This window comes from Pseudophryne corroboree, chromosome 7, assembly GCF_028390025.1.
Source record: "Pseudophryne corroboree isolate aPseCor3 chromosome 7, aPseCor3.hap2, whole genome shotgun sequence".
NCBI classification, from domain to species: Eukaryota; Metazoa; Chordata; class Amphibia; order Anura; family Myobatrachidae; genus Pseudophryne; species Pseudophryne corroboree.
The window spans coordinates 261,477,616-261,498,819 of NC_086450.1; the positions used below are offsets into that span (position 1 = coordinate 261,477,616).

Below are 21,204 nucleotides of genomic sequence, written 5' to 3' on the forward strand. Positions count from 1 at the left end.
TTCCTGTCAAGGGTATCAATATTTTCAGTCAGGAAATCCGACCAAGCCCCCCCAGCGCTGCACATCCAGGCTGAGGCGATTGCTGGTCGTAGTATAACACCAGTATGTGTGTATATACTTCTTAGGATATTTTTCAGCTTCCTATCAGCTGGCTCCTTGAGGGCAGCCGTATCTGGAGACGGTAACGCCACTTGTTTTTATAAGCGTGTGAGCGCCTTATCCACCCTAAGGTGTGTTTCCCAACTCGCCCTCACTTCTGGCGGGAAAAGGTATACCTCCAATAATTTTCCATCGGAGGAAACCCACGTATCATCACACACTTTAATTTATCTGATTCAGGAAAAACTACAAGTAGATTATTCCCACCCTACATAATACCCTTATTTGTGGTACTTGCAGTATTAGAAATATGTAACACCTCCTTCATTGCCCTTAACATGTAACGTGTGGCCCTAAAGGAAAATACGTTTGTTTCTTCACCGTCGACACTGAAGTCAGTGTCCGTGTCTGTGTCGACCAACTGAGGTAAATGGGCGTTTTTACAAGCCCCTGACGGTGTCTGAGACGCCTGGACAGGTACTAATTTGTTTGCTGGCCGTCTCATGTCGTCAACCGACCTTGCATCGTGTTGACATTATCACGTAATTCCTAAATAAGCCATCCATTCCGGTGTCGACTCCCTAGAGAGTGACATCACCCATACAGGCAATTTGCTCCGCCTCCTCACCAACATCGTCCTCCTACATGTCGACACACACGTACCGACACACAGCACACACACAGGGAATGCTCTGATAGAGGACAGGACCCCACTAGCCCTTTGGGGAGACAGAGGGAGAGTATGCCAGCACACACCAAAAACGCTATAATTATACAGGGACAACCCCTTATACAAGTGTTTTCCCTTATAGCATTTTCACATATGTAATCATATCGCCAAATAAGTGCCCCCCCTCTCTGTTTTAACCCTGTTTCTGTAGTGCAGTGCAGGGGAGAGCCTGGGAGCCTTCCTCTCAGCAGAGCTGAGCAGGAAAATGGCGCCGTGTGTTGAGGAGAATAGGCCCCGCCCCCTAAAACGGCGGGCTCTTCTCCCGGAGTTTGTGAGATCTGGCAGGGGTTAAATACATCCATATAGCCTCAAGGGCTATATGTGATGTATTTTAGCCATAAAAAAGGTATAATACATTGCTGCCCAGAGCGCCCCCCCCAGCGCCCTGCACCCTCAGTGACCGCTGGTATGAAGTGTGCTGACAACAATGGCGCACAGCTGCAGTGCTGTGCGCTACCTTATGAAGACTGAAAGTCTTCTGCCGCCTGTTTCTGGACCTCTGGACCTCTTCAACTTCGGCATCTGCAAGGGGGGTCGGCGGCGCGGCTCCGGGACGAACCCCAGGGTGAGACCTGTGTTCCGACTCCCTCTGGAGCTAATGGTGTCCAGTAGCCTAAGAATCCAATCCATCCTGCACGCAGGTGAGTTGAAATTCTCTCCCTTAAGTCCCTCGATGCAGTGAGCCTGTTGCCAGCAGGACTCACTGAAAATAAAAAACCTAAAAAACTTTTTCTAAGCAGCTCTTTAGGAGAGCCACCTAGATTGCACCCTGCTCGGACGGGCACAAAAACCTAACTGAGGCTTGGAGGAGGGTCATAGGGGGAGGAGCCAGTGCACACCACCTGATCCTAAAGCTTTATTTTTGTGCCCTGTCTCCTGCGGAGCCGCTAATCCCCATGGTCCTGACGGAGTCCCCAGCATCCACTTAGGACGTTAGAGAAAAGTACATCATATTGTCTGTGGTTGTATGTACATGGTTTTTAACCTTTCAATTTTTCTTATATGCATGTGTTTACGTAAGTTGCTACTCCCTGACGGGCTCCCTCACGGGCTCCCCGACGTTCCCAGCGATCTCTACTACAATATTATATTAGGGGATAGTGCTTTGTTATGCTCTATACTATATACTCTTGCTATTTGTTCCCATGGTATCATCATGTGAGCCGCTACTACGGTCCCTTCTAGTATGCAGCGGCATCTTGCTAGATGCCGTTGCAATGTGTGACGCGATTGCTGGAAGTGACGTAGACGACGCATAGCTGCATCCGCCACAGTTATTGCTATGCGTTCCACCGGGTAGCGGTGGAACGCACACCGGCTACAGGCACTGTGTTATGCTCGGGTGCCGGACCCAGCGGTGAGTACCAGTAAGCAAGGGGAGTGTTTTCTGGTTACTTGGGTTAATGATGTACTGTGATAACATTGATTAATAGTGTGTCCCCCTTAAAACATCATGGTTTATTCTCGTGGTGATTGGTGCACATGATTGGCGCCATTATTTGAAATAGTTTGGGGTATTTTAGGGGGCCCGTCAGGCATAAACCATTTGATACTGCTGAACATGGGCAGCTGAGATTTGCTGTATATGTTGTGCATCCCGATGACGATCCGGATTGGAATGAAATGTCGATGAATTAATTACTAACTTGAAATATCATGCTGTTAAGTATTAATTAAATTCCTTTTAAGTGCAAAATTTCTGGTGAGTGCCCCTCTATACTGTTCGCTCTCTAATTATATATATATATATATATATATATATATATATATATAAAAAAATAAATAAATAAATAAATAAATAAAAAGTAGAGGAAGAAACAGCAGAGCGCCTATAGTGTAGTATCCCTTGAGTTAATTTTTGTCACACGCAAGAATAATATTGCGTACCGGATTACGGCTTGACTTAAGGCCTATCGGTCCCCCGGTCTTCTAGTCCACTTCTCTGTCGGAATCTTTAACTTGTACTACATTATGTGGACATCACTCCAAAACTAATGGATTGCATTCATGAAGCCTGCTGGCCGCGGTAATTGACGGGGGGGACAGGCGGAGGCTGCTGAGGGGCCTGGGAGCATTTAACAGTGAAATAAACCCCTGGGGGCGCCGCTATAACTGCCCATAAGAAGTTACACCATATATTAATGACGGCAGCCATCTTGGAGGTGGCAGACCAGGCACATCCTATATCATCTGCACTCTGCTGCCCCTGCTGGAGCTGTGAAAACAATCTCCCTATTACCATAAGGAATCAAAGCAAAATCTCAACCCAGCAGCTGCTATTTCTTATCTCTTACATCACATCTCATACAACCACGGAAAAGTGTGTTGTAAATCGGGACGCTCTCCCGTGGACCCCTCTCACTGTCTTCATAGGTTAATAGGACCAAAGACCTATAAATGATGTAATTTCACGGATACCTGACTTCCCCCTCACCCGGACCAACTGTTGAACACGTAACATCCAAGTGGACCGTTCTTGTTACCACTCCTTAAACGGACGTTCTACTTTCACCAGATATTATGAGCAGAGCGAACACCAGAGCAAAAAAAATCAGGAGCTTCTCAAGATCTCTCACAACACTTCTCACGCCGGGAAAAACCGTCAGAAGCTTCGTCTCCATCCTTACCGATGCCCACCCCCATCATGGATCAGACGGATGCACCCTCAACTAAGGCTGACATCCAGTCCCTCCAGAACATGATACTAGACCTTAAGAGTTCATTTACGACAGCTCTCCAGACAGCGATCGGGGAATTAAAATCTGACGTGGCGGCACTGGACTCCCGCACAACCGCATTAGAATCACGGGTGGACCACCAACAAAATCTCCACAAACTAGTGGGGGAGGACATGAGCTACCTATCCAGCGAACTGGAACTCCTTAAGGATAAAGTTGAGGACAGCGAAAATCGCAAAATGCGGAACAACTTACGCATCTGCAATGTTCCGGAATCTATTACAGCCTCTGAATTGGAACCATACCTCCAACGCTTGTTTCTACACCTGGTCCCGTCGCTTTCAAATTCTGCCATCTCGATAGAAAGAGCTCACCGCGCCTTGAGACCTAAACCAAAGGACTCGGAGCTTCCCCGCGATGTTATTCTCCGATTTCTGTCCTTCAAGATTAAAAATAGCATTACTCTGGTGTGCAGAAATTCAACCTCAATTTTATTTGAAGACTTCCGGCTTCAGATTTATCAAGATCTGTCACCAGTGACCATTGCTAAGCGACGTGATTTACGCTCTGTTACCTCCACACTGCGTGACAATGGTTATAAATATCGCTGGGGATTCCCTTTTCGTCTCATTGTGGAGATTGATGGCAAAATTTACACCATTCGCTCTCCTGATGATGGGGACAAATTGCTTCGAAAGTTGCAGCTGACCCCAGCTGCTACCTCATAGACGTGAAGCTCCTTCCGTTTAATTTCAATGTTTTTATAACGTTTAATCTACTCGATTTTGTTCGCAATCTTGCTCAACTGTTATGTAAGCCCTGTTTTAGGTACCGATCCATACGCAATTGCTCATTAACTCTCTTCTTAGAAGGTTCTTGCTGACAGACCTTTATGCCTCACGTAGTACTATGTTGTCGTCTCGCTGGGTTGGTCGGCGGCTGGGAGCCATTGCCGTATACATAGATTAATGGATTGAATCCTTTTCCGAAGCCGTGAGGGCTGTCTCTGGCGGCCGACCTGCCCAGCGATCATACCATTGATTTTATTGTTAACACTAAATTGTTACTATTTGTTATATGATCACTCATACTATCGGGTTCTATATTTAGGAATATCGCACCCCTGAAGTAGATCTTAGTTTGCTACACAACGGTCCGCCCGACCCGTTTATTAGTGGTTTCGGGTGAGGGGCGTCAGTGTCCTATCTTGATACCTCCTCCCCCGAATCTTAGGGATTAAAGTTATTATCACGCATAGAGGGGCAATACCCTCGTCTGTTATATTGTATTTGTGTCCCGCCAGCGAGCTCTCTCATTTTTCTCTTCTTTGAGAGCTCAACCTTGGCAGCCGAGTATCCTGCCTACTGGATACTACGTCTGCTTTATTCTTTTTTGTTCTTCTTTCTTCTGTTCTCCTCCTCTTATAGACCCCGGTTACAGTACACCTGTATATTGACACCCCTGTAACCACAGAAAGTTTGTTTAATTTAATTTAACTAACATTGTTCGTACACAGAATTATATACTCCTATTTTGCTCTTTTTTTTCTTTTTGTCTCTTTCGCCCATATTAGCAGAGTCCGGGACCCTAGAGATCTCCAGCGAATTACCTCCTCTTCAGCTTCAAACATGCCGCTAAAATGCCTGTCCATTAATGTCAAAGGGCTGAACACTCCCCAGAAACGCTCTCATCTCCACAGATCTCTCAAAACATTAAAAGGTGACGTGATTTTCTTACAGGAGACACACTTGAAATCAGATTCCCATCCCTCCATGACATCTAAACAATTTCCTATGGTCTGGTACTCCAATCATACAGCAAAAAAACATGGGGTGGCTATCTTAATAAGGGGGTCCATCCCTTTCCAATTCCTAGACTGTAAGCACGACAATGAAGGCCGATACGTAATGGCGAGAGGAAAAATTGGACACGAGGAGGTTACCTTGGCTAACCTGTACGCTCCAAACACTGCCCAATCCAAATTCTTTCGTAAGTTCTTTCAGGACCTTTACTCATATAGACGAGGTAAAATACTTGTTGGTGGCGATTTCAACATGGCTCTCACGGGCATGGACAGGTCCGGACCTTTGCGTAGTAGTCAAACCCCGAATTCCTCCGTATTACACAGTGGCATGGCCGAGGCTGGTTTGTTCGATGTCTGGCGATTCCTTAACCCGACCACCAGGGACTATACCTTCAACTCTAATCCGCACGATGTGTACTCTCGTATTGATATGTTCTTGAGTTGTGCACCTCTCTCCCGCACCGCTCGCTTTTCCTCGATAGTCCCACTTACCTGGACAGACCACGCAGCTTTAACTGCGACATTTGACATTTTTTATATCCCTGACGGTAGACCGACATGGAGACTAAACGAGACACTATTGAAGATCCCTAAGTTTCAGGACTTAATTAAGACAGAACTTCGGGATTATTTCGCGGTTAACGTAGAAGGTGACTGCAATATAGCCACTATATGGGAAGCCCATAAGGCGGTTATCAGGGGATCCATTATCCAATTTGCATCCCGCCGTAAGAGAGACCGAGAAAGCCAAATTGCCCTGTTAACGGATAATATTGCAACATTGGATCAAGAACATAAACGTACACGATCTAAAAAAACTCTAGCCGAACTTTCAAAAGCACGTGATGACCTACAATCTCTCTTGGCAGAGAATATTGAGCGCTCGCTTCGATGAGCCAATCAATCATTTTACGATAAAAGTAACAAGGCACATACTTTATTAGCTAACCAATTACGTGCCAAAAAGGCTAATCAATGCATCCATACTATTAGACAACCTTCAGGTAACATTACCTACGACCCCCAAAAAATTAATGGTATCTTCTATGACTATTATAGGACACTATAACCTTGATCCTCCGTCCGACCCCTTAGCACAAGCCGATCAGGCACAACAATATTTAGATTCATGCGCTCTCCCTCGTATAGACGAGGAAACTAATTCTGCTCTCAATGCTGATATTTCTGCTGAGGAAATTGAAGCGGCTCTGAAAACCCAGAAACCTTCGAAAGCACCCGGTCTGGATGGCTATCCGATGGTGTATTACAAAACCTTCGCCCCGCAACTCATCCCTCATATGGCCTCCCTGTTTAATAAAATATTACGGGGTACGCCCTTCCACACTGACTCCACGACGTCCCGCATTATTGTAATCCCGAAACCTGGAAAAGATCCTTCGCATTTCACAAATTACAGACCCATATCTTTGATAAACACCGATCTCAAACTCTTTGCCAAAATACTAGCAACTCGCCTGAATGCTGTGTTGCCATCATTAATAGATCCTGACCAAGTGGGATTTATCCCTGGCCGTCAGGCCTCGGACAACACCAGACGCACTATTAATTTGATCCACCAAATAAACTCGACGAAAACACCAGCGATTGCCCTGGCGCTAGACGCCGAAAAGGCATTTGATCGCATTTCCTGGCCCTTTTTGTTTTCTACTTTATCTACGTTCGGCCTCCACGGTCATTTCATCACTGCAATAGCGGCCCTCTATTCCAACCCCTCATCTATGGTCCTGACCAATGGATTAAGCTCACCTCGATTTAATTTGAAGAATGGTACGCGCCAGGGCTGCCCTCTTTCACCCCTACTTTTTGCTCTATGCATCGAACCTCTTGCGGCCCGTATTAGACTTAATACGGACATTGGGGGGATTACAGTGGGGCAGAACTCATACAAAATATCTTTATTTGCGGATGACGTGCTCTTTACTTTATCTAACCCTTTGATTTCTCTGCCTAATCTACAAAAAGAATTGCTACTATACGGTTCCCTCTCTGGTTACAAAATAAACCACACCAAATCTGAGGCCCTTGCATTTAATATCCCACCCCAGACCCACTTGATTCTAACCTCCTCTTAACCTTTTCTTTGGAGACCCTCGGCTATCAAATATCTCGGCATATTCATTACTAAATCTTACACCAGCCTTTACCAAACTAACTATGTTCCTATGATTAAAACTTTCACCCAAGACCTGGATAAATGGGACAGATTATTCATTTCATGGATTGGACGGATTAACGCCCTGAAAATGAATCTCCTTCCCCGTATTCTTTACCTATTTCAGACCATTCCGATAATGGTGCCCCGAGTGACTTTGACCTCATTGCAATCATTGTGCAACAAATTTATTTGGGCACACCGTAAATCTCGATTAAGACGAACACTGCTGACCAAAAGTGCTACCTCAGGCGGATTGGGATATCCTAACCTCCAGGCTTATTTTAATGCCTGTCACCTTAATCATATGGTGTCCTGGCATTCCCTCCAAGGGAACAGAAAATGGGTCGATATTGAGAACTCAATGTATCAGTGCGTCCCCCTCGACTCTCTTCTATGGCTCCCCGGGTCCTGCAGACCAGCCTCGGCCTACTCAATCCCCACGATTAAATTCACCCTTGGATTATGGGACAAACTCCGCAGCACCTACAATCTAACCTCACACCCCTCACCTTTAACACCTATCTGGGGACATCCTGCCTTTCCCCCAGGCTGCGAACGAAAAATGGCGGCTCCATGGCAATCACAGGGTATCACAAGATGTATCCATGTTAAAGGCCATTCAGCACCGACCTCTTTTGGAGAATTTCAGGAACGCCTTGGTTTGCCATCCTCGTGCCATTACCATTACATCCAAATTCTTAGCTTTCTCAAATCTCAGCTTAAAACTACATCTTTGAAACCACTCACCTCCTTTGAACATATGTGTTTACTTTCAATTGGCAAAAAAGGGAATATCTCAACAATATACAACTCTATTCTGACCCCAGACCCCCCTGACCGTGAATCCCATGAATTAGCCTGGGAATCAGATCTCTCCCATCCGTTGGAAGATGATCAATGGGAAGAAATCAGAATGCGCATTGCCAAAGCCTCCATTAGTGTGGCACTCAGAGAAACATGCTATAAGGTCTACACCAGGTGGTACTTAGTTCCCTCCAGACTTCATTCCATTTACCCCACGACATCAAATCTGTGTTGGAGACTCTGTGGAGAGGAGGGCACCTTTTTCCACATATGGTGGACGTGCCCCTCTATTCGCCCCTTTTGGGAAATGGTAGGAGCACTTATTGCTCAAACATGCGGACATAATCTAGACGTCTCCCCTGAAACTGCTCTTCTGCATGCTCCCATACCATTGCTACCCAAACCCCAAGACAAGCTTACCATGTTACTTTGCATGGCAGCTAAATCTCTGATCGCTAAATGCTGGAAAGACCATAAACCTCCCTCCAAGGCATTACTGATGACCAAGATTAATTATATAGCCAGTATGGAATATATTACAAGCCTGAGGAACAACACAGTGGCCCAGTTCCACAACATCTGGTCTCCTTAGTACCTCGCTCGGTCTTTATTGATGCCCGGACTATGTTGATATTGCTAACTATGCTAATACCTCTATCACCTCTGTTGTCCCTCCCTCTGTTATCAATACAGTGGACTGTTCCCATCCTCTTGCCTCCCGATATGTAATTTTCCCATTGTTTCCCCTTTATTAAGATATATTCTCTAGTTTCTTCTCACCCTCCCTTTCCTTTTGCTTTCCTACTCATACTCTTCACAAGATTACACTCTGTTTTGGTATAAATTTTATACTATATCGGTAAAATAAAATGAGAAAAGTCAGATACACGTGTAGAGTTATGCAGGGCGCAAATTACTAATACCTATTGGCCTATAATTCCATGAAAATGTCTCTATTGTTCTGATTTGGTATGTAAAATGTTTGTTTTCATGTTCAATATCATTACCCTGCGCAAGTTTGTTCTTGTTACTGTTTTGATTACTGACCAACCTCAATAAAAATTCTAACTTTTAAAAAAAAAAAAAAAAAGCTAAAATCACATCTATTTAAACAATAGAAGCTTCCAAATAGGAAACTCAGGCCAGCCCCTTTGGACGTCCCCAAGGGCTGAGCATGTTCATCATGAACCCCTCCCCCAGAAACTAGTCACACAGGAAAGTAGTTCCCGTCTCTTGGGAGCTCAGAGTTAGATGCTTGTGGTCTCAGAGGGAGATGGAGGTCTTGCATGATTTTACAGAGGAAAGAGAGAAAGAGAGTCATATGGAGGGACAAACTTATATGAGAAAGATATGGTAATTGTATCCCTGGCATTTAACTGTAACAATATGTAACCGTGTTTTAACTATGTTTTAACTGCTTACTGTGTGAGTGTAACCATGTAACTATAGGTATACTGTACTTTGTAATATATATTGAATCCATATCCTGTTAACAACAAATCTATACTTCATTGAGCTTTGGAACTCAGATAATGTGTGGGTGTATCGGTTTCTCTTATGGGATAGAGTGTTTTGCGATGTACAGCGTACTTTTATCGTATATGGTAGTAAGAGGTGCAGGCATTTAAAATATATATTAGAGCGGGCATTTTAAATATTTGTGAGAAATCAATTTGGCATTCTTAACACACACACACACACACACACACACATACAGTTGTGCTCATAAGTTTACATATCCTAGCAGAATTTGTGATTTTCTGGCCATTTGTCAGAGAATATGAATGATAAACTTTTCTTTCACTCATGGTTAGTGGTTGGGTGAAGCCATTTATTGTCAAACAACTGTGTTTACTCTTTTTAAATCATAATGACAACAGAAACTACCCAAATGACCCTGATCAAAAGTTTAAATACCCTGGAGATTTTGGCCTGATGACATGCACATAAATTGACACAAACAGGTTTGAATGGCTACTAAAGGTAACCATCCTCACCTGTGATCTGTTTGCTTGTAATCAGTGTGTGTTTATAAAAGGTCAGTGAGTTTGACAATAAATGGCTTTACCCAACCACTAACCATGAGTGAAAGAAAAGTTTGTGAGTTATCTTTCATATTCTCTGACAAATGGGCAGAAAATCAAATTCTGCTAGGGTATGTAAACTTATGAGCACAAGTGTGTGTGTGTGTGTGTGTGTGTGTGTGTGTGTGTGTGTGTGTGTGTGTTATATATATATATATATAAGTTGTAACACTGTAGGGGTGCAAGGCGCCTTTTCCTGGGGAATATGGCAGCACGCAGCAGCTGAGGAACAACACAAGTCCAGTTTCTGGTACAACTGACCCCGGCCAGTTTTATTGAAACAGAAAATAAAACAAAACCCAAAAATAAAAATACCTTGCCTGTCCGGCACTAACTAAACATAAGATATTCCTAACTGTCACTAAACAAAACACAGAGTTCTTTAGTACATACTGTATAGCTTACTTGCATCAGAAAGCGTGTCTCTCACACACAGATCCTGCAGCCTTCCCAGGCAGTCTGCTCCTACTAATCAGGCTAGCAGCCCTATAACACACTTACACAGCTGAAACCCTGATTAGCCCTCTGTGAGGCCAAAGACCCGAACTGGGCCCAATGTCTAGAACTCTCCTTATCTCTCTCTTAGAGCCTATACCCAGCTTTTACAGCAAACTGAAAAGGTTCTGACAAAACCAAAAGCATTTTTCCTAGAAGTTAACACTTTTTAAAACATGTAAGACAAGAACCTGGGACAAACATACCTGCCCTCAAACACTATCCCTGTGTTCTTGTCACATATCCCCCTCCCCTGTTTCGACCTAGGGGCCGGAACACTTGTAGCCCCCAAACAGAAGATGCGAGACAATGCATCTGCGTTGGCCAATTGTGTTCCCGGTCTATGTTCAACAGTAAACTTAAAATCCTGCAACGCTAGAAACCATCTAGTTACCCGAGCATTCTTGCCTCTATTTACATACATCCATTTTAAAGGGGCATGATCCGTCACTAGTCTGAATTGTCTACCCAAGAGGTAATATCTCAAGGTATCTAGTGCCCACTTAATGGCCAAAGCCTCCTTTTCCACAATGGCATACCTTTTTTCATGCTCATTGAGTTTCCTACTCAAATAAATGATAGGGTGTTCGTCCCCATCTCTGGTTTGGGACAGCACAGCACCTATCCCTACCTCTGAGGCATCTGTCTGTACCACAAATTCTTTTGAAAAATCTGGTGTTATCAACACCGGTTGTGAACACAAAGCCACTTTTAACGCTTGGAACGCCTTTTCTGCATCAGGGTTCCATTTCACCACATTTGACTGCTTCCCTTTGGTAAGGTCTGACAACGGCACCGCTGTGGTCGCAAAATTGGGAATAAACTGTCTATAGTACCCAGTAATTCCCTAAAAAGTACACAAGGTGGGAAGCTGCTCAATCAGATTGTAATGTCACTCAGGTGCTAAAAGGGGAGGGGTAATTCTGTGTAGGAAAAAAACTGTGTTCCCTAATGCACACCGAGTGAATAATATTACTATATAATAATAGTCAGATAATACGGAGATCTTAGTTGCGTATATCTGCAGATATAGGGTTAAGCCCCCAGGCCGATCGACAAGGCTTCTCCGTCACTGGGGGTCCCTAATACTAGGTATGGGCCTGGGGTGCAGGACCCCACAATGTCGGCACAGGCCGGCCACCCCAGGTCAGCACACAGGTGAAAATTAATAGGGGTTAATAAGAAGCACAGAAGTGCTATGTAAGTGGTGTGATTAAAAAATATATACAAAGTGATAGGAAAAATAATAAGTGTTAATAAAGTGTTAGGGTGTGCCGACCTGCAACAGCCCACCCATACCGACACAGGGGCCACTGCACCCCACACCCACCCCATAAATAATTACATATATATATATATCTGGGTTAAATTCCCAGTGTAAGGCCACATGGTAATGGCACCTACAGCATCTGAGAGCCAGCTTACCTGGGGATACCCCTGACTTCCCCTATGGCACTACTAGAGTCAGCAATCCCTCCTAATGCTGACCCATTTGTGCCTCTCTATATACAATACACAAGGTGGGAAGCTGCTCAATCAGATTGTAATGTCACTCAGGTGCTAAAAGGGGAGGGGTAATTCTGTGTAGGAAAAAAACTGTGTTCCCTAATGCACACCGAGTGAATAATATTACTATATAATAATAGTCAGATAATACGGAGATCTTAGTTGCGTATATCTGCAGATATAGGGTTAAGCCCCCAGGCCGATCGACAAGGCTTCTCCGTCACTGGGGGTCCCTAATACTAGGTATGGGCCTGGGGTGCAGGACCCCACAATGTCGGCACAGGCCGGCCACCCCAGGTCAGCACACAGGTGAAAATTAATAGGGGTTAATAAGAAGCACAGAAGTGCTATGTAAGTGGTGTGATTAAAAAATATATACAAAGTGATAGGAAAAATAATAAGTGTTAATAAAGGCTTAACCCTATATCTGCAGATATACGCAACTAAGATCTCCGTATTATCTGACTATTATTATATAGTAATATTATTCACTCGGTGTGCATTAGGGAACACAGTTTTTTTTTCCTACACAGAATTACCCCTCCCCTTTTAGCACCTGAGTGACATTACAATCTGATTGAGCAGCTTCCCACCTTGTGTATTGTATATAGAGAGGCACAAATGGGTCAGCATTAGGAGGGATTGCTGACTCTAGTAGTGCCATAGGGGAAGTCAGGGGTATCCCCAGGTAAGCTGGCTCTCAGATGCTGTAGGTGCCATTACCATGTGGCCTTACACTGGGAATTTAACCCAGATATATATATATGTAATTATTTATGGGGTGGGTGTGGGGTGCAGTGGCCCCTGTGTCGGTATGGGTGGGCTGTTGCAGGTCGGCACACCCTAACACTTTATTAACACTTATTATTTTTCCTATCACTTTGTATATATTTTTTAATCACACCACTTACATAGCACTTCTGTGCTTCTTATTAACCCCTATTAATTTTCACCTGTGTGCTGACCTGGGGTGGCCGGCCTGTGCCGACATTGTGGGGTCCTGCACCCCAGGCCCATACCTAGTATTAGGGACCCCCAGTGACGGAGAAGCCTTGTCGATCGGCCTGGGGGCTTAACCCTATATCTGCAGATATACGCAACTAAGATCTCCGTATTATCTGACTATTATTATATAGTAATATTATTCACTCGGTGTGCATTAGGGAACACAGTTTTTTTTCCTACACAGAATTACCCCTCCCCTTTTAGCACCTGAGTGACATTACAATCTGATTGAGCAGCTTCCCACCTTGTGTATTGTATATAGAGAGGCACAAATGGGTCAGCATTAGGAGGGATTGCTGACTCTAGTAGTGCCATAGGGGAAGTCAGGGGTATCCCCAGGTAAGCTGGCTCTCAGATGCTGTAGGTGCCATTACCATGTGGCCTTACACTGGGAATTTAACCCAGATATATATATATGTAATTATTTATGGGGTGGGTGTGGGGTGCAGTGGCCCCTGTGTCGGTATGGGTGGGCTGTTGCAGGTCGGCACACCCTAACACTTTATTAACACTTATTATTTTTCCTATCACTTTGTATATATTTTTTAATCACACCACTTACATAGCACTTCTGTGCTTCTTATTAACCCCTATTAGAAGCCTTGTCGATCGGCCTGGGGGCTTAACCCTATATCTGCAGATATACGCAACTAAGATCTCCGTATTATCTGACTATTATTATATAGTAATATTATTCACTCGGTGTGCATTAGGGAACACAGTTTTTTTAATTCCCTAAAAAGCCCTTACCTGTTTTTTATTCACTGGACGAGGCCAGTTTTGAATAGCATCAACTTTATTCAATTGGGGCCTAATCAGACCTCTGCCTATGGTGAAGCCCAAGTATTTGACCTCCTCCATTGCGAGGCAGCACTTCTTTGGGTTAGCAGTTAACCCTGCCTCTCTGATTGAGTCCAGTACTGCTTGTACTTTAACCAAATGGGACCCCCAGTATTTACTGTGAATTACCACATCATCCAAATAGGCAGCTGCATATTTTCTATGGGGCCTCAAAATTTTATCCATCGCCCGTTGAAAGGTTGCTGGAGGGTAACATCTTATACTGGTACAGCCCCTCCGGAACCGAAAAGGCTGTTTTTTCTTTGGCGCTATCAGATAAAGGTATTTGCCAGTAACCTTTGGTCAGGTCCAATGTGGTGAGAAACCTGGCTGTTCCCAGCCTTTCTACAAGCTCATCCACACGGGGCATGGGGTATGCGTCAAACTTGGACACCTCATTTAACTTACGAAAGTCATTACAGAAGCGTATGCTACCGTCGGGCTTCGGGATGAGCACTATGGGACTGGACCACTCACTGTTAGACTCCTCTATGACTCCAAGTTCTAACATGGTTTTAACTTCTTTAGAAATAGCTTCTCGCTGAGCTTCAGGAATCCTATATGGCTTTAAATGAACCCTGACCCCTGGTTCTGTGACAATGTCATGTTTTATTATGGTCGTTCGGCCAGGCAGCTCTGAAAATACCTCCCTATTTTGGATGAGAAATTCTTTAACCTGATTGTTCTGATCAGCTGATAATGTCTCTGACACCTTCACTGCGGGAAGCAACCGGGGTGAAGACACAGAAGGGCAAGGCTCCGCTGACAGAGACAACCTATCTTTCCAGGGTTTGATTAAGTTAACATGGTAGATCTGTTCGGGTTTTCTCTTTCCCGGCTGGTATACTTTGTAATTAACCTCATTCACTTTTTCCCTAATCTCAAATGGACCCTGCCATTTAGCTAGGAATTTGCTTTCCACAGTGGGTACCAAAACAAGAACTCTATCGCCAGGAGCAAATTCCCGTATCTTGGCACTCCGGTTATAGACCCTCTGTTGAGCACTTTGGGCCTGTTCCATGTGCTCTCTGACAACAGGTACCACGGCTGCAATCCTATCCTGCATTTGTGTTACATGCTCAATAACGCTTCTATAAGGAGTGGGCTGTCCTTCCCACGTCTCTTTGGCAATATCCAACAGCCCTCTGGGGTGTCTACCATACAACAAATCAAATGGAGAAAACCCCGTAGAGGACTGAGGAACTTCTCTGATGGCCATTAACAAGTAGGGCAACAAACAATCCCAGTTTTTCCCATCTCTCTCAACAACCTTTTTTAACATACTTTTTAATGTTTTATTAAACCTTTCCACCAACCCGTCAGTTTGGGGATGGTAGATGGACGTCCTGAGGTGAGTGACCTTAAATAACTTGCACAATTCTTTCATGATCCTTGACATAAATGGAGTACCTTGGTCAGTCAAAATTTCTTTTGGTATTCCCACTCTACTAAATACCTGCACCAGCTCCATAGCTATCGCCTTGGTTGTGATAGTGCGTAAAGGGACAGCCTCAGGATATCGAGTGGCATAGTCCATAATTACCAGGATATACTGATGGCCCCGAGCAGACTTTAACAAGGGCCCCACGAGATCCATGGCTATTCTGTCAAACGGGACCTCTATAATAGGCATGGGAACTAGTGGGCTCCTGAAATGGGGTCTAGGGGCATGATACTGGCATTCAGGACAGGAAGAACAATATTCAGACACTTCTTTATAAACCCCTGGCCAAAAGAACCTTTGTAAAACTCTTTCAGTGGTTTTTTCTGCCCCTAAATGTCCTGCGGTAACGTGACTATGAGCTAAATCTAGTACCGTTCTCCGATAAGGCTGGGGAACTACCAACTGTTCCACCACATCCTCACCCCTTTTGACAATGTGGTACAAGAGCTCATTACAGATGGCCATGTGGGGATACGTAACCCTGTCACCTGGTACCACAGGTTCCCCATTAACAATCTTAACATTCTCTCTAGCCTTTATTAAGGTAGGATCCTTTAACTGTTCAGACGCAAACAGATCCTTCTTTACCTCCAGGTCAGGCACGCTTTCAGTTCTAACTACTATGTCTCTGTTCCCAGCAAGAGGGTCCTCACTGGACTCCCCATCTGTCACTTACCCAGCCAAACTAGCAAAAGGCAAAGGGCCAGAAAGTTCCGAAGACCCACGTACATCCATAAAATCACCGGTATTATCAACTGGCTTTTTACTTCTCACATCTGTAGATAACCGTGATTCCAACAGTTTCCAAAAATGAGGAAAATCCCTCCCTATTATGGCCTCATGCACCAAGGTAGGGACCAGTCCCACTTTAACCATTGCTGACCCACAACAAGTTTCTATATTCACCTCAGCAGTGGCATAATGTTGGGTATCCCCATGTATGCAAGTTACCCCAATAGGTATTTGCTGGACCTTTAAGGGGTTCACTAACCCAGCTTTCACGAGGGTAACTAAACTTCCTGAATCTAGCAAGGCCTCTACCCGGTTACCCTCTAAGAACACATCACACATTTGTTTTTCCAGCTCAGGTGAAGGTACCACAGTACAGGCTAACCTAGCAAAGAAAGACATTCTGCGACATTCAAAGGCAGCATCACATTGCATGGGTTCTTGCGTGACTGGGCAATTGGCAATAACATGACCTGGCATACCACACCTAAAACATTTAACCACACGATTATCAACCCGTTTGGGCAGCATAGACCGTTCTAGCCCCATTGGCCTGTTTCCAGGGCCAGTGTTTACAGTCTCTCCAGCCTTGCGTTCTCTTAACCGCCCAGCAACGTTTTCCCACGGAACAGTCTTACCAGTCTTTACTGAAGGGCGCTGTCGAGGATCTATGGGTTGCTGGGTGGTCATCAGTAGTTCCTCTGCTGCCAAATACCTCTCTACCATGTCCACTAATTGGTCAGCAGTACCCGGGTTTCCATGGCTCACCCACTTGCGCAGGACCATGGGCAAAGATCTCAAGTAGCGGTCCATGACGACTCTTTCCACCATCTGGGGACCAGTTAATGTCTCTGGCTGTAGCCATTTTTTTGTTAGCCGAATAAGGTCGTGCATCTGGGAGCGCGGAGGCTTCTCCATGGCGTACAGCCAACGGTGCACCCGTTGTGCTCGTACTGACAGCGTGACTCCCAGGCGGGTCAGGATCTCAGTCTTTAGTTTATCATAGTCCCGAGCCTCAGCAGGGCTTAAATCAAAGTAAGCTTTTTGGGGCTCACCTGACAGGAAAGGTGCCAGCAGACTGGCCCACTGTGCATTCGGCCAGTTCTCACGCTCGGCAGTCCTTTCAAACGTGGTCAGATAGGCCTCCACATCATCAGCCTCTGTCATTTTCTGCAGGAAGTGACTGGCCCGTATAGAACTAGAGCTGGTTGGAGCACTGACGGCCACATCTCCAACCCGAGCTGCAAGTCTCTGCACCACTTCTGCTAAGGCCTCTCTATCCTGACGCTGTTGCCTGTAAAGTTCATCAACAACTGCCTGCTGTTGTCTCTTATTTTTCTCCATTGCCACCTGCTGCTGTCTGTTGGCCTCCTGCTGTAGTCTCCAATTTTCCTCCATTGCCACCTGCTGTTGTCTCCTATTTTCCTCCATTGCCACCTGCTGCTGTCGGTTGGCCTCCTGCTGAGCCGCTGTAGCTTGCAGCAAGGCTTTAAGCAGATCCTCCATGTCGACAGATTTTTCAGGCAGCTTTGTAGCTGCTTTCACCCAGGACATATATCAAACCCTCAGGGGTGAGTCTCAGTAACTTCACACTGGGCTGTATCTGCATAAACCACCGTTTTCTGCAGGCCTCACAAAGCTGCTGCTTTCACTTATGCGCAGAACGGTGTGCTCGCATTCTCCACCAAGTTGTAACACTGTAGGGGTGCAAGGCGCCTTTTCCTGGGGAATATGGCAGCACGCAGCAGCTGAGGAACAACACAAGTCCAGTTTCTGGTACAACTGACCCCGGCCAGTTTTATTGAAACAGAAAATAAAACAAACCCCAAAATAAAAATACCTTGCCTGTCCGGCACTAACTAAACATAAGATATTCCTAACTGTCACTAAACAAAACACAGAGTTCTTTAGTACATACTGTATAGCTTACTTGCATCAGAAAGCGTGTCTCTCACACACAGATCCTGCAGCCTTCCCAGGCAGTCTGCTCCTACTAATCAGGCTAGCAGCCCTATAACACACTTACACAGCTGAAACCCCCGATTAGCCCTCTGTGAGGCCAAAGACCCGAACTGGGCCCAATGTCTAGAACTCTCCTTATCTCTCTCTTAGAGCCTATACCCAGCTTTTACAGCAAACTGAAAAGGTTCTGACAAAACCAAAAGCATTTTTCCTAGAAGTTAACACTTTTTAAAACATGTAAGACAAGAACCTGGGACAAACATACCTGCCCTCAAACACTATCCCAGTGTTCTTGTCACAATATATATATATATATATATATATATATATATATATATATATATATATATATATATATTTTTATATAGTGTTCACTCTAGGCTGTTTTAGCAGGGCGCCGCGCCCTGCCCGTTTTTTAGCAGGCAAAACCCGCCCTGCCCCTTTTGCGGCGCCCTGCTAGAACAGCCGCCCGCATCCTGCCCTCCCGGCGTGTATAGATGCCGTGCGCATGTGCGCGACATCCATTCACGCATTGGGAGAGGGCTGGGGGAAGCCCAGCACCGACGGAGGTGCTGGGCACGCCCCCAACAGTGACGTCGCCGGCCACAGACGCTCTCTATAGTAGCGTCTGTGGGCCGCACCGCCCCCTAAAATGACGTAGGCGTGGCCACGCCCCCTAAAATGTCATAGGCGTGGCCACGCCCCCTAATTTGCGTGGCCGCACGCACATGTGCCCCTGGAGTCCGGCGCCCTGCCCCTTTTCACTCCTAGAGTGAACACATAGATTATGTATATATATATATATATATATATATATATATATATATATATATATATAAAAAATCTATCTATAGACACAAGCAGAGGGTGTGCTCCATAGTGCATGCAAGTTTATTGGTACAGCACTCACAGCTGTACATCACTAGATAAAACTCGTACCAGAGCAAGAGACACTGTGGACTGGTTACCACAGGATTTAAACATATATCACTCCAGGACATCACCTGCTCCCGTCTCGGACACAGCGGTTTCCACCCCACGTTGCTGAGTGAAGGCCGCGGCGTGCCGGAACCAGAACCAGGCGGGAGCGTCACTAGGCCACGCCCTAACGCGCTTTGTTACCAGACTTCGTCAGAGGGCTGGTCCAGTGCACGCTTGTCGGAATCTATAATGCGGTGGGCGGCCAATCAGAAACGAAGTGGGTAGTAATTCACTTCTGTAAACAAAGTGTTATGGCATTATCAACAGTCGGCATACAAGGTACATCCATGTGGACACAGTACAACATACATCACAAACACCATGAACAAATATATATATATACACACACACATACATACACACACATATACATACACACACACACACATACACAATTTTGAAAAGCTATATGCATATATACTGTATTATGTAGCGCATCCCTGATACACATTGTATAACAAAGTCCGATACTCGTCAGACTTCACTATGCGTCAGTCTGCCACTAAGTGAATGAAATATCACTTTATGAACACTGAATCTTATAACATTGACACTAAAGGTGTGTACACACGGTAAGATATTTTCTTCCGATTCTGACTATATAGTCAGAATCGGAAGAAAATATAGTGCAGATCGCAAGGTGACAGTCACCTTGCGATCCCGATCCGATGCCGATGCGCGGCCCCGCGCGGTCGGCATCGGAAGAAAAAATAGGCTGTGCAGGCAAGTCAATCCTGACTATCTCTATAGAAGAGATAGTCAGGATTGAAATCGCACATAGCCAGCATCGCAAGCACAGTTATTATGTGCTTGCGATACTGGCTAAGTGCCGACCCGGCCCCCTGTCGCACGGTGAGAATCGGATAAGTCCGAATCTCACCGTGTGTATGCACCCTAAGGGTGTGTACACACGGTGAGATCCTTGCTATGTCCTATTTTTACTTGCGATTTCCCCTGAACTCCCCGGAGGCCAGATAGGACAGATTTTGACTAACTTTTCTTGAGATCTGTACTATGTGTGCTTACGATTTTGGCTTATGTGAGATTTTGGCTTATGTGAGATGTCATTGACATGTGAGATGAACTAAATAGGACACCGATCTAGCAAGGATTGACTTGCCTGCACAGCCTATCTTTTCTTGCGATGCCGACCTGGCGGGACCGCGCATCGGGATCGCAAGGTGACTTTCACCTTGCGATCTGCACTAACTTTTCTTACTATATAGTCAAAATCTTAAGAAAAAATCTCACCGTGTGTACACACCTTAACGTGTACAGCAACAAGAAAAACTAATTGTTAAAAAAAATATTAGATTACATTTTCCTAAAACACATTACAACATATGGCAGGTTTAGAATAATAGTAAATCCCAAACAGACACGGCACTCTAGGTCTTCAATAACGTATGGTTTTAATGTAATAACAAGGTCACAGCTTGATGATATACATCACAACCAATCAATGTTGTATACAGCTCATTCCGCACAAGTAATGACGCAGCATTTCGGGCCACAAAGGACCTCATAATATCAAGGCACCAAATGATTTAAAAAGATATCACGTTACCATGTTACTTATCATTTTGTGAAGTCAGCTATCAATATGGAAGATACTCATACGGATATGAGTGATGTGCTCGCTTTTACCAATTTATGCACACAATCAGGTGACACTCTGAGCTTTACCAAAGGTTTAGGCGGAACGCATTTTATTTGCAGAGGATTGTGTGCCTGAGGCTTTGGAAGATACAGTGGATGATATTTATAAACAGCTTAATAGATTACGTAAACGAGAGACTGATTATTTATTAGACGGATCCACGCTGTCAGATTATTATAGACTGAATCAGATTCCTCGTGGTTTCAG

General features: G+C 44.9%; 1 protein-coding gene across 3 annotated transcripts in view; it reads right to left on the reverse strand.

The window, feature by feature from the left end:
• Positions 1–21,204, reverse strand: part of TBCCD1 (TBCC domain containing 1) — a 435,802-nt gene that overhangs the window by 379,706 nt on the left and 34,892 nt on the right. The window contains exon 1 of one of the 3 annotated variants that reach the window (XM_063934119.1): positions 10,769–10,828. The exons of the other annotated variants lie outside the window; for them this stretch is intronic. Within the exon in view, the coding sequence (XP_063790189.1) occupies positions 10,769–10,786 (18 nt within the window). The 5' untranslated portion in view covers positions 10,787–10,828. Of the gene's footprint in view, positions 1–10,768; positions 10,829–21,204 lie in introns of those variants that run through there. 3 annotated transcript variants of the gene reach the window in all.